This window comes from Parasteatoda tepidariorum, chromosome 8 (genome assembly GCF_982258835.1).
Source record: "Parasteatoda tepidariorum strain Cologne lab strain chromosome 8, Ptep-v5.0, whole genome shotgun sequence".
Classification (NCBI taxonomy): domain Eukaryota; kingdom Metazoa; phylum Arthropoda; class Arachnida; order Araneae; family Theridiidae; genus Parasteatoda; species Parasteatoda tepidariorum.
Window position 1 is genome coordinate 41075693 of NC_141762.1, and position 14339 is coordinate 41090031.

General features: G+C 27.3%; 2 protein-coding genes across 3 annotated transcripts; one reads left to right on the top strand and one right to left on the bottom strand.

The window, feature by feature from the left end:
* The first annotated feature begins 149 nt into the window (after positions 1-149).
* On the top strand, positions 150-4478 carry LOC107455822 (putative palmitoyltransferase ZDHHC24). The gene is made up of 2 exons (XM_016073534.4): positions 150-740; positions 2320-4478. The coding sequence occupies exons 1-2, from the start codon at positions 284-286 to the stop codon at positions 2727-2729; spliced, it is 867 nt and encodes a 288-aa protein (XP_015929020.3). The 5' UTR covers positions 150-283; the 3' UTR covers positions 2730-4478.
* A 1915-nt stretch (positions 4479-6393) lies between these two features.
* LOC107455818 (mitochondrial fission 1 protein) lies at positions 6394-14236 on the bottom strand. 2 transcript variants are annotated; one of them, XM_043044388.3, is made up of 6 exons: positions 14065-14235; positions 11854-11986; positions 11094-11170; positions 10756-10861; positions 8629-8713; positions 6394-6544 (listed from the first exon to the last, which is right to left on the bottom strand). In XM_043044388.3, exons 1-6 carry the CDS (start codon positions 14128-14130, stop codon positions 6541-6543), a joined length of 471 nt encoding a protein of 156 aa, XP_042900322.1. In that variant the 5' UTR covers positions 14131-14235; the 3' UTR covers positions 6394-6540. The 2 variants fall into 2 exon arrangements, with proteins under 2 accessions (XP_042900322.1, XP_087006270.1); XM_087150144.1 differs by lacking the exon at positions 6394-6544 and having other exon boundaries at positions 8625-8713; positions 14065-14236.
* Between the last annotated feature and the right edge of the window lie 103 nt (positions 14237-14339).

The window sequence follows — 14339 nt, forward strand, 5'->3', positions numbered from 1 at the left end:
TAAAATTTTTATTTAAACAAAATTTCACTGAATTTCAACTAATTTTTCTCCTTTAGAAAAAATTCTTTATGTTCATAAAAATTTAAGTTACCTCCAAAAATAATCCTTCTGAACTTTAACTGTAATTTCAAGTGTCAAATGTACTTTGTAGGTAAACAAAGCTTGTTTCTCTCTTTTTAATCATGAACTGAAATCTATTTCATTTCCGCCTTTTTGAATTTCCATTTTATTTTTTCACCTCATTAATTTTTATGTAATTAAGTAAAAAATATATTTTGTAATAATGAAAGACGAAAAAGAACCTGTTTTACCTTTCAGTAATAGTAATATTTTACCAAAAAATACTTTAGATCGAGGACTGTTTGTTCTTATGACCGTCGGCATACCTTCTGTAACTATTTGGGAAAATACTATATTATTCCAATACCATACTGAGTTTGATTTCACTGCTATACTTCATCTTCTTTTCCAAGTCCTTACCCTCAGTAATATATTAGGAAACTTGTATTATTTGCAGCGGGTTGATTCCTCTGGCAAACGTAAAACATTACCCTCTGTTCTCCAACCGAATTGGAAATATTGCCATTTCTGTCAACTGAACTCCCCACCAAGATCGTACCACTGCCCCATTTGCGATGAATGCATTTTAAAACGTGATCAGCATTGTATGTTTGCTGGTTGCTGTGTGGGATTCTATAATCATCGGTATTATCTAATGGCAGTCTTCTACATAATGATTGGTAATAAATTTGCATTTAAATCTATGAATTAAATTTTTATGCGTGCATTTTGATTTCACTAATATTTGTAAAATACTTTGAAAATCATTTTATGTAATTATTTATTTTTGGGAATATTTATATTATTGGGAATATTTCTGTAATGTGATCTGTCGCGCCATCTACAATAGCCAAGATGCCTAATAGATTATAAACTAGAAATCTTTGTTAAAAAAAAAACATGTAGATGTTTGCCATTTGAGGGCTATGAGTTATACCTTTTGAGTTGGTCCCTTTCTGTGATGTTTTTTTTTTTTTTTTAGTTTCTCTTGGGCTCCTACCTTGAAGTTGCCAAGACTTGGCAAATATTCTGCCACAGATTACAATACTGAAATCTCCCCTTTTTATGAAATGGAAATATTTCCATATCCATATCTGTTTGTTCTAATTGACTGTGTAAGTTTACCATGTTCTTTTACTTGAAGTAAATTTTTTTTAAAAATAGACTCTTTAAATTTGCTGTTTTTGACCAATAATCATAGAGTGAGTTCTATTCACATTTTTTTAATGTTTTCCTTTATCATTTAGTTTTGATAATCATGGCAGTCAAGATTGTTTTAAAAGCGTGTTTTTCTTATAATTTTTAGTACCTGGGATTAAATTTTTTCTTACAATAGATTAGGAAAAATACTAATGTTTAAAAAATGGCTTTATTAATAATTGGTGTGTATAAATTTTAACAATCAAAAGATATGACTGACATGATGAGCTTACTTTTACTTGGTATACCCTACACTGATAGGGTTTTTCTTTTTAGAGTGAGTGCTACTCCCATTGTACAGATCGATTCACCCTGCACTTGCTTTTTTAAGGTTTAATGCCACTGTTCGGTATACCTTGCACTGATGTTTTTCTAAGGTTGGATTAGTTCCTGTAAAGTGGTGCTGTTGTAAAAAATTAGCAGAATGACGGTAGAAATATTTTACTGAAGATCAGCACAATAGCCACTGTCTTTCTATAATTGTGATTTGTAAAGATCAAAATGTAGGAATATTGTGACTTGCAAAATTTAAAATATTCAATAAAATTCTAAGTGTAGGTTTAGGTTAGTGATCATTATAAAAAAATTTCATTTTATTTAAGAAATGAAAAAAATATATTGTGTCTATTTTCATACATTAGAGTCGGGAATTGCATAAATCATCAGAAGCGAATTAGTGTAAGTCAATTATGTGCAACCATCAAATTTATTTTTGAAGCTCAGACAGAAAGTTTAATAACAATTTTTGAGATGCGTAGAAGACATTGTTTATAGTTTTAAGTTCATTGTATTATCTGTTGATGACTAATGATGAAATTATGTACTAATTATGAAATTAAGCAACAAAAAAAAATGACTGCTCACTTTGGCAGACTGCAGCAACCCCCACTTTTCTACCTTTCTTTTGTTAATTTTTCAAATTATTGATTTTTTTTTTTTTTTTATGGTCTTATTTCTAATCTAGTGTTATATACTTCGATTATATTACGGAGTATATGCATTTAGAAGTTTACTGAAATTGTTTTATTAGTTAATTTGCTTTTCACATTTATTTTCTAGGTTCCATGTATTTCAGCATCTTACAATGGCCTCACTGTGTTGAATCAGTTGGTGGTTTCACTTTAGTATCTTTACTATGCATGGCAGCTCCCCATGTTGCTGTATTGTTTGGTTTTTTAAGCATATATGGTTTTATTTGTGCCATAACACAGGTGATATTGATCAGTGTATGCATTCTTACTACATATTTACTTTTTGTCCAAATTAAATGTATCAGTGGGGGGCAGACTATTCATGAAAAACGAGCTAATATAACTCTATATGATTTGGGCTGGAAATTAAATTTTATGCAAGTACTTGGTCGCAATTGGTACTTAGCACTCTTAAGTCCTTTTGCAAAATCTCCTATCAAAGGAGATGGAATAAATTTTATGACATTTTATGATTTAGAGGAAATTAAAAATGTATAAAAGTACCCATTGTAATTATAAGTATTATTTTGCTGTTACTATAAATCAAAACTTCAATATTGTCTTCTGATCTATACTTTGTGCTGTGACTGTGTACTTTATGCTAGAATTGTGCACAATGCCATATTACCATTGTTGTAGCCTACTTATGCTTAAGCCTCTATTTTTGATATATCTGTGTAATCTTGTTGATTTATGACTTGTGGATTTTAAAACATGATTTATTTGTTAAAATGTTGTATTAATCTGTCCGAGTTTCTATGTTAAATTATTTAGTGCTCTTTTGTGGTTATAGATTTTTTGTTAAACAATGATCAGTTGTTTGAATAATATTATTGAATTATTTATTTATACTTTATTTGAATTTGCAAAACTTTTTAAATTAATAATCTTAAAGTATTTTAAAGTTGAGTTTAAAAAATGTTTATTGTTATTTCTTTTAAATTATGGTTCTGTATCTTCTATTAATTATAGTAGCAATGTTTGCTAAATATTTATATTTTCTGTAAGTTGATCTCAATTTTTTCCTATTGATTTCCTTTTGTCGTATCAGTGGCAAAGATAGGAGAGAAATGTAACTCTTCCTGTTAACTGCAAAAAAATTAAATTTTTTACCTGTTTAAAAATTGAAATGTACTCATATTAAAGTATTAAATGAGCAATTAATGTTAAAATGAGTTTTGATGCTAAGTTCAACTTTTATCTGTAATTAATAATTATCAATTCTGGAGATAAGTTAGCGAGTTGAGAATTTAGTTCAAGCTTTCACCTTATTTTTATGAATAAATTATGGAAAATTTCTGTATCATCTTTTTAAGTCACGGCCTCTTAAACAGGCATATAAAACTTTTTCAGTGATAAAAAATATACACAAATTTTTTTTTTCAGTTTCAATATTTTGAACTTTATGAGTGAAATAATTTCTTCAATAAATACTTTTGCCACAATTGATGCATATGTTTAGGACAAATCATCTGATATGTGCCCATACTTTTTAGTTCTAACTACACATATACTCCACCATTAGGTTTCTAGGGTGAACAAGTTTATTACATATGAAAAGAGATCTCGCCACCCTAGCTTTAGAAATTTACAAAAAATTATCTTTTTTTTTATGTTTCTCGACTATTTTAGTCATTTTCTTAGAAATTTAGATTATCTATGGTTATGAAATGAATCCAAATTTGCAATGCTAGCGAAAACGAGTTCTATCACTCATGAGTATTTCTCATTTTAAATTTATTCAGGACAAATTTAATGTCATTCACTGTTTTGTTACGTTATGTTGTATTACTTTTATTCTTGCTGATTTTGAAAAATTGTGGCTACATAATCATTTCCGTACCTTTATAAATTAACCCACTGACGGTTCTGCACGTAAAAAGTCGCATTTTAACCTGCAGTCTTCTCTGCATAGCAAAACCGGTTTTCCCATGTTAACTGATAGGGGAACTGTGTGTAGGGGAGAAACATTCTCCCAATTTTGCCCATTTCCTTAACCGCCAGTGGGTTAAAGAAAATCAGAGTCTGTTTTTCAGTTTTTGTTACAATTTATTAACAGTATTAAAAGTGCATAATATCATATTAAAATGAATTATGTTAAATATTTTAAATATATGTTTATTTTATTATACACTGCCAGTGATGTTGTATGTTAATTATCTTTCAAACACATTTTTTATATTTTTGTTGTTAAATGTTATGCAGTGCCATTAATAATCATTTAAAAAAATAAATATTTTAATTACCTTTAGTTGTTGTCATTTACGTAAATGAAAAAATGTTTAATTGTTTTATAGTAAATATTTTGAACTTTTTATTTTTAAAAATTGTTTTAAAATGAACTCTTAAACTAAGACTCAGTTTTTAATTCGCTTACCCATATTAATGCTTAGTTAATTTTTGGGTTCATAAACTTTGCTAAAAATTCTCCATAGTAGCAAAACAGTTTGCTTCAAAAATAAATTTAAGAAAGAAATTTTTTGGTAAAACTGTGTTAATATATTGTTAAACAATGAATACATGGAACACCGATTGATTTTTGACCCAACGCTTGAATTTTCACTTTTTGATATTTTATCTTAATGGTACGGAGGCCAAATCCTGAAAATGCTAATTAATTAGTGCAAACAATATTTTAAGTTACAGAATTAGATACTAAACGTACTTTCTCTAAAATAACATACCTTTATTTGAAATATTTGGATTTCTGATACTCAAAATATGGGGTAGTTAAAATCTGGTTAGGTGAGAGTTGAAAGGTTTGAATCCCCGAAGGAGAAATATTGAAAAGTGAGAAACAAAACTAGGAAAACCTCAGTAGCTTAGAGAGAATAAAAATAAAGATGATGAAAACGCAGAACAAGAAAAACCACTTTGGCTGAGAGGGGCAAATCAGGGTAAAATGCATTTCCACGGGCTTTGGAGAGGAAATGAGGAACTAATGACGTTAACAAAGGAATTTTTCATATGAATAAAACGAGATTCCTGGGCATCAAGATGAGCTGTGACTAGAAATTTTGCACTGATAATTTTAACATTTATAAAATAGAATTTATGCCCAAGATTCTAACAATGTGCAGCAATTTATGATTTCTAGTATTCTTGATAAAGGACATATCTATTACGTTCGTTAAATCTAAATTTTAATGCACATCTAATTTGTCTGATATAGCCAAGGTCGTACTGAGAAGGAATGTGGTAAATGCCAAAATGATTATCAAAACTAAATGGATCTTTAAGGGACTTAAATTTAATTTTGTTAACATTGAGCTCTTGTAGCATGTTGAATGTGTTATTTCCAATCTATGTATTTTTGAAGCAAGTAGTTTTTAATCGGGTAATATTAGGTTATTAAAAAAGTTCTGCAACACTTGCGAAAATATCAACTCTTATGAATTTTCCTTTTGTGTTGTTTTTTGGTGTCATCATCATCAACTTTCATCAATAAGCTCTAAATGACTTTGGATAAAACTTAACTTCGGGTTTGGTTCGTTATTGCTATAAACAGGATCTTGCTGCAAGAGAGTTGCAGAAATTTTTTAACAACCTTATATCTTACTTATTAAGTTTCTTGCAATTATTTATTTTAACGTAATGTTGTCTTATCATTGAACAACTCTTTTTTTTTCCCAAATCAAAAACTTGCTTGTTTTTACATGAAACTAAGTAATGTAGCTTGAGGGAAATACTTTTTCACTTTTATTAAAATATAGGTAAGTAATAAAACTCAATTTTTGCAATTCTTGAAGATGTTTTAAGTTACTATAACTACTCAAGTTTCCAAAATTGGTATTAAGTTGGTTATCTATTACAGAAATGTTTAGTTTTTAATAAATTGAAGAACTTTTATTTATGCTCCATACGAAAAAAATGAACATAGTCTTTAACACTAGATAAATATTCAGATAATTTTAATATCTTATAAACCTTTAAGAACTCCGAGGGGTCACGCTCCACAAGTAGACTTCCTACTAGATGCCTCAACGACATCAAAAATTACCTGAAAACCCTAAAGATTACAAATCAGGAGGGAGTTGCCATGGATAAAAGGTGCTAGCATTTGTCAGCTGTTGAGGCAGCCAAAGCTTGTAAGGGGCTGTTGCGCTGACAAAGAATAAGAAGATTTTCTAATAAGTAAAATATATATAAAGAAAAAAATGCCTTTAAGAAATAATTCTCTTTATTTGTGATAAATTATTATAATACAATCAGTTCTGAAATACATGTTTAAAAATATACAAGTTTTACAAATGTTCATCTCACATCACTTTGGTTGAAGCAGCTAATCATTCAGACAGGAGCTGAGCTTTTACCTAAAGAAAAAATTATTAATATCTTGAGTTTTCAGTAAATAATTTGTTATTTAATCATTGCATAGCAAAATACTAATCATTTTAAGTAAACTAAGGAAATGCAAAGTATTTAAAAAAAATTTACAAGAAATTTTAATATTAAAAAATAATGTTAGACAACCAACCAAATATTTTTTCAATAATTAATGTTTTAAATCAAGGAATTCAAAATATACTATGATCAACAAACTTTAAATAGATATCAACAAATTATTGATGGAAGATGAAATATCTATGACATATAATTCAATAGTGAACAACTAGAGGCTTTCCTTCTATGGGTTTTATCATCTCAGAAAACTTTTTCAGTTATGTAACATAAAAAAAAATCCTATCATCAACTCAAGAGAAATTATTTTAATTTTACATTGTTGTGTTACTTATTAAATTTAATAAGAAATATATTGAATATAATGATGATTCAATTCTTTTTAAATTACGTACAGAATTTAATTCCAATAATAAATAGAAAAGATTTTCATGATTTATAATGAAGCAAATAAAATTAAAGGTAAGTGTAAAATATGTATATAAGTATTTTAATTTAATAGGGAAGTGTAGTAAACAATTTTAAACATAGGATTATTTACCTGCACTAGAATGGATGCATTTATACAGATTGAGCACAGATAGAAAAATAAAGAATTAAAAATAAAAGGTATTAAATGGAATATTGAAAATGAAATTTGGATTAAGATCACACAATTACAAATTCCATTTTAAAGAAAAATAATGATTTTATGTTAATACAAGATATTTCCTTACATTTAGATAATATTTTTGTGTTTATTTCTTAGATATCATTTACCTTAATTTCTTCAATTGGACATTAGATAGCTTTAAAAATACTTAAGGACATAACTCTCTTGATTAAAAAGAACTTTTATACCAATTTAGAGAAATATTAAAAAATTTTCCACTCATGAAAGCTGGATTAAATAACAAATTATCAAATGTCTTCTAAATAAATCTTTTTCTCATAAAATTTTTTTAAAAGAAATTGTGGGTGAGGGTAATTCTAGCAAAGTATCAAATATTTATGGACATTGAGGAGCACTGGTTTACAAAATACTATTCGTTGCACACAATTCTATTAAAATTATCTTTATGTGAACTCTTAACATTTTTACCTTCTTTTGGAATATGTAAATATATTAAAATAATGAAACCAAAGCATATAAAATTATAAATAACTCAATCACAGAAAAAATGCTGAACTTAGGTTCAAATTGGTCATTCAGTCACTTAAATACTTATAATTTATTGAAAAAAGTCAATCTTAATAAGCAAAGCAAGTCTTGCTCAAGATTGATTTTTTCCCTACAAATTATAATAATTATAAAACAATTTAATGATTAACAAACCATTAAAGTTTTTTTTTTTTACAAAAATAATAAGTTTTTGTAACTGAAAATAAAATTTATGAATTTTATTATTTAATTTATGGAACAACTGACATCAATAATAGGAAAATTTGATAAATAATGAAAAGTAAAGTGGGAAATTATAGCTTTCATATATTAATGTCATAAATATTAAAACAGAACATTCTTACATTTAAAAACAATTTTCAAACTTAATTAACAATCAAAGTTAATATTTTCACAGTGGGTAAAGTTCTTATTTTTTGTTTCTTTGTACCAAAACTTACAAAGCTCATGGAAACCAAATGATAATATTGGTACGATAATATATAATTTAGGGTAATTATCATTTTGATCAGTTTTGGTTCCAATCACAGAACATATACTCATATGTTCAGTATTATCTTTATATACATAAATATAATTTTTATAAAAAGAGCTTTTTTTCTCCATAAAAGAAAACAAATCACTTCTTTCAACAAACTTGTAATTACTATTGTGAGAGAAGATATTAACATAAATGTTAGCTTTACCTCTTTTTTACCAAACTGCATTCAAGACAACTTAAAACCCAAATTATAAAACTTATACAAAGAAGTAAAAGAATATATAATTTTAAATTGCTTTCAATAAATAACACTATTATTTTGCATTACAGTTTTAAAGACAATTCTGTATTACTTCTTAGCCAGGGCCATTCCAAGAGTTACTGCTCCTCCTATTGCTAGTGCTGCTCCTCCAACAATAGCCATTCCTAATAAGCCTTCTATAATATTTAATAATAATTTAATAAAACTAATATACCTCAATTTTTACATAGTACTAACAAAAACAGTTTATCATTAATTTGTTCAAAAAAATGTAATATAAACTAATTTTTATTTTATTTATAAATGCTACAGGAAAGAGACTTAAGCAGCAAATCAATATCATATTAGTTGTTATTAACGTTAACTTTGAATAGTTTTCTATTCCTTAACGAATTTGTTGCTAACCAGGCACAGCTGTTGATACAGTAATTATTATGCATAAATAATAGACTATACAGACTAAAAATTTAGCTAAATTTTCACCTTCTGAAAGGAAAAATTATTTAACAGATCTCAAGTAGATTCTTGTAGATTTTTGAAAATATATACATTAAAAAAAAAAAAAATAACACCAGAAAATTATATTTTTATATTACACATAAGCATGCATTTTTATAAATTTGTATAGTTTTAGAGAAAAGAGACTATAGCTATCATTTATAGAATTTGATTTGAATCATGTGATTTTATCTAAAGCTAATTTTTAGTATGTAACATAGAATATTTCAATATTAAAATACTTGGAAAGCATAGAAGTAAAACCAAAAAGAATCCGAAAAGTTCATTTAAAAAAAATGTATATTCTTAATAAAACAAGAGCCAGATATGGCTATTCCATAACAAACTCATGGTAAGAATAAACTATATTATCTAAACATAGTAACAATGTTAATTTTAGGACTTGCAAGCATCTGGATTTATTATAAACCACTTTCCCATTGATAAACATGGGTTCAAGTGAACCCACACTGGCGGAAAAATAATTTTTATTTCAAGTTCACATTATTAGATAAATTATTACTACAGTCGAACGAGTATAGTGAACCTGGGATATAGTGAACACTCGGATGTAGTGAACTTTTTTAGCGGTCCCGTCCGTATTCCTATTTAAATAATGTTATTTTTAACGCTTATAGTGAACAGCTTAGAACTTGGAAACTCGGTTATAGTGGACTCAAATTTCATTTCTTTAAATATCTTTTTCAGTCCTCCATCTTTAAACTTGTAGGTGTTGGGACTGAAAATGAATGCATTCCTATAAAATGTGTCATATTACTCTCCTTTATGCTTATCACTTTTAACTATACTGTAATAAATGTCAAACAGATCATTTATCTTATACTCCCTCCTCCCTGACAAGCCTCGCTTTATCTCTTTTCCCCAAGCTTGCTCTACAACTAGTTAACTTGGCCACCTGCTGAATTTTTGGAATTTTCTTATCTGTTCAAACCATATTCTTCACAAATCACCCCTTGACAATCAAGAAGGGGAACAATTTAACTCATTCTACAGCTGCTCTCTTCATATTCTTACCTTATCTATTTGAGACAAGATATTTCAAAAGCAGTGAAAATGGCAAACTCTCTAAAGAGAAAAGCGTTTTCGATAGAGGACAAAGTTAAAATTGTAAAGCGTATTGATGATGGAACCAATCGATCGACACTGTGTAAGGAATTTTCCTTGTCAAAATCTACAGTTTCAAACATTTGGAAAAATCGAAGTGCAATTCTTGCGGCATACTACAAAAACATGGTTTCATCGAAAAAACTGCGTGGAGCTGAAAGAGAAAACGTAGAAGATGCTTTGTCAAGATGGCTCGAAATCTTGTTCAAAATGTAAAAATCTTGCATTCTTTGCACATTGTGGATAAGAAAATTGATGAACTCAATTTAAAATCAAATTGTGTTCAATCAAAAATCAAATTTTTTTCATAAAAAATGAAAATAAAACTAATATTTAGCGACGTAATTACTTTTTCCATCAATTTTTGCTTTATTATCTGTTAATTAGTTAATAATTTTTTAAATAACTTATGCAAAATTGCAAAGTCAATTTTCAATCATTCAACTGTCTTATACAAAAAATATTCTTCAAAAAATTTGGATATAGTGAACCATCGGATATAGTGGACACATTACTGAGTCCGCAGATGGTTCACTATAGCGGGGTTCGACTGTATTAGTATTCAAGTTTACATTATTAGAATATTTATTCATACCTTTCTTCATTTTGCCTTTGACGTATTTTTGCAAAGTCTGAGCTTGTCTATTTGTTGGTTCAATACTTAAAAACTTTGACAACAGCTGGAGGGCTCTATTATAATCCTAATTTCAAAAAGATGAATTAGCAAAGTTGTTCGAAACATTTAAAAAAATTAGGATTACAAGGAAAAAATGCTTTAGAATTATAACTGAAATATATTAGAAATCACTAAAAAATTAATTAAGAATTGTGCTTCTCTATAAATTTTTAAATTGAATGTATGAATGTACAATAATAAGAATAATAATTGAATGTATACATTTACAATAATAACATCATGCTTGTGAAACTTACCTTTAATTTTGTATGCCCGATAGCAAGGTAATACATATAATCTCTTTTTTGCATTGCATCACCACTTTGAAAAAGATCTGAAAAATAAAAATTATTATTATTTAAATAAGCTGAATGTAGTTAAAAAATATATCTTAATGAAAATTAAGTAAATAAATGCACAGCTGTTCCTAAAATAAAGCCAAACTAAGATAAAAAAATTTTGTTTTTAAATATTTCATATAATATTTAAAACACTTATATTTTTTGCACGGTAAATAATGTTATGAAAATTGCATCACGTTCTATTTTTTCAATTAATCTAATTATTTATAAATAAGATATGAAATAATTTTAAAAAATTTTATAAAATTAAAATACTCATTATTTAGAATATGTAAGCACTTACATTTTTTTTATTTATTCTGTTTTTACCTAACAACTTTTAATAAATAAAAAAAAATTTTAATCATATTTTTAGTACATAAAATTATTTTAACATTGATAACAATAATTTTGTAAGAAATTATTTTTGGGTAAATGGGTTTTACGAGTGTGTGCAATTTTTTTTTTAATCGCTTTATTAGTTTTAAAAATATGACTAAAAATGCAAAAAATTGAATTAACAATAAGAGGTTCAAATTTTGGATCGCTCTCCTGACCAAACAATGGGAACCATATTTCAATTTTTTTTGCACTAGAAAAATAAAGGAAGTCCTCTTCAAAAATTAGCGAATTCAATAAAAATACTAAAAAATCACATGCCTGAGTAATAGTTTACCTTCAAGTAGAACTACACCTCTTCGAATATCAGCCGCATATTTACTTCGTATCAAGCACCAAGCATAATCAAATTGTTCTCTGGTTGTGACTTGACCATTCTGCAAGTTGGAATGATACACAGCTTCAAATTTCTAAATTGTAAAGCAAAGATTTATAAATACAGAATTTTTTAAGTATCGTAGAATCATAACAAAACTAAACTGGCAATATTTCCACAACACATAATATGCTTTTTATTTAGCATATTAAAAAATATAAAACTTGTTTAAACTCAATAAGAGATGAAGAAAAACTTTTAAAAATATAAATCAATAGATGCTTATAAAAGAAATGTTTAATAGTAATCTTTTTGGCTGGAGACAGCATACAGATCAAAAAGAAACATTTGAGAAGGGTTTGTTATTAATGGTAAACACTCATAAACATCAATATTTTATGGGTTACAGGCAAAAACATTAAGAACCCTGTAATATTTAGGTTACATACCAGTGAAAGCAAAAAAAAAATTTTGAAGGGTTTTTTTATGTTTAAATCTGCGTTTTTATTATATATACCAGATTTTTTTAGTGGCTCAATATAATATATTATGCTACTTAAGAAACAGTAGCTAAACAATTAAAATTTTACAAATTTTTAAAAGTAATTGAATTTCTTTGCACTTGGCTAAATAAAATAAAAAATTATAAAAGAAATTATAAAATAAAAGATTTTAAAAATGCTTAGTGTTATTTTACAGCTCAATTTATAAATAAAATTTTAATCACTAAATGCTGTATTAGTAAGCATTACAATTAGGCATGCCAAGTGTAAACAAAACACTTTAATGATAGTATTTTAAATTAATTACATTGAGTTCAAAACAAGAATAAATAAATCAATTTTAACGTTTCAAAACAATCTGGTTATATCTGAAAGCTACACAGAAGGAACTAAATAAAATAGGATTTTTTTACTTTTTTTCATTAGTTAATACAATATAGATAAATAAAAACAATCATCTTTTGTGATGTATAATATAACATGGCTCTAAAAATATCATTTATGCCCTGCCCGGTTTGCGAGTTCGCAAAATGAAAATATATGATTATATCTTTACCGTAATCCGACCGGGCAAGGTTGACTAAGCTTTTCATCCCTTCAGTGGGTTGATAAATGAGTACCAAGTATGCTTGGGAACTAAACACTGGGGGTTCCGCATTTGACTGACCACCTAACCGAAACATCTGCTCCTGCACACCAGAGCCCAAGGTCAAGAAAACTGAGGTGGGTACAGTGAGCCTTTGCCCTCTATGGGCTGTCGCACCACTGAGTTCAGTTTAGTAATGATTATATCTTAATGTAAGATTCTAACTAGTCATTTTAATAAACATTATTAACGCATAACCCTTCTCATTTACATGAAGGATTAAACTGAGCACTCCAGGGTGCTGCAACAGTTTGAAAGCCCCTAGTGCAGCAAATAAGAATGCGAAAATTATAAAATTTATACAGTTAAATAACTCATTTGAGCAAATCATTTACTAAAACTAACTTTTTGTGTTGGTCTATAAAAATTACTAAATATAGGACCCATTATCTGATTATAATGTACACCACTGATTACAGGAGATGAATTATAATATAAGAAAATGAACAAAATTATGAAAAGAAAACTATGAGATAAGCACAGATGAAAGAAACATTAATTAACATTGAATATTTAATTGGATCGGAACCAAAGATTGAAAACACAATATAGGTTTAACAGTAACTAACTTTGCTAAATCATTTCTCTGCAACACTTACTGGTGTTCTTTTGAAAATGAAAAACCATAAAATGGGAACAATTAGTTTAAAGATGCTAGTAAAATAAATTCTTCTTTTTCAGTTATTAGATATCTTTCCTGATAGAAAATATCCCCGAAATTTTAACACACGATCAAAAACTTTCAGTATTGGTATTGACACACAAAAAAACAAAACAAAAATAAACACCGGATTTTGGTGACAATAGTAGGATACACAGTAACTCATTTTTAGCGATATAGTACAAAAATTGGGAAGAATATGAAAGAAATATTTCTATGAAAGTTATATGTCCCCATATATCTTCCCCTAAATATGGTAAGGGTTAAAACAAAAATTGCAACGATACGTCATTCAACAAAATATTGCTCAAACTTATGAAATTAACAATAAAAATAATATAAATGGTAATCTTTAAATATACTTTTAAATCCTCCGTTGAAACATAATCATGAAGAATTTCCTCCATTCCTTCCATCTCAGAACCCATAGCTAATATAATTTTATTAATTTACAGGATAATTATTATAAAATATAAAATTTCTCAAGATGATAATCAAAACAACGAAACTTATTACTGATCTGAAAAGAAAATTTAACTGATTGCCAACTTTCATATTAAAAAGAAAATTCTTTCTAAATGGTATATAAATTCAATTAAAATATTCAGTTGATCATAAAATATGATGAATTAATTTA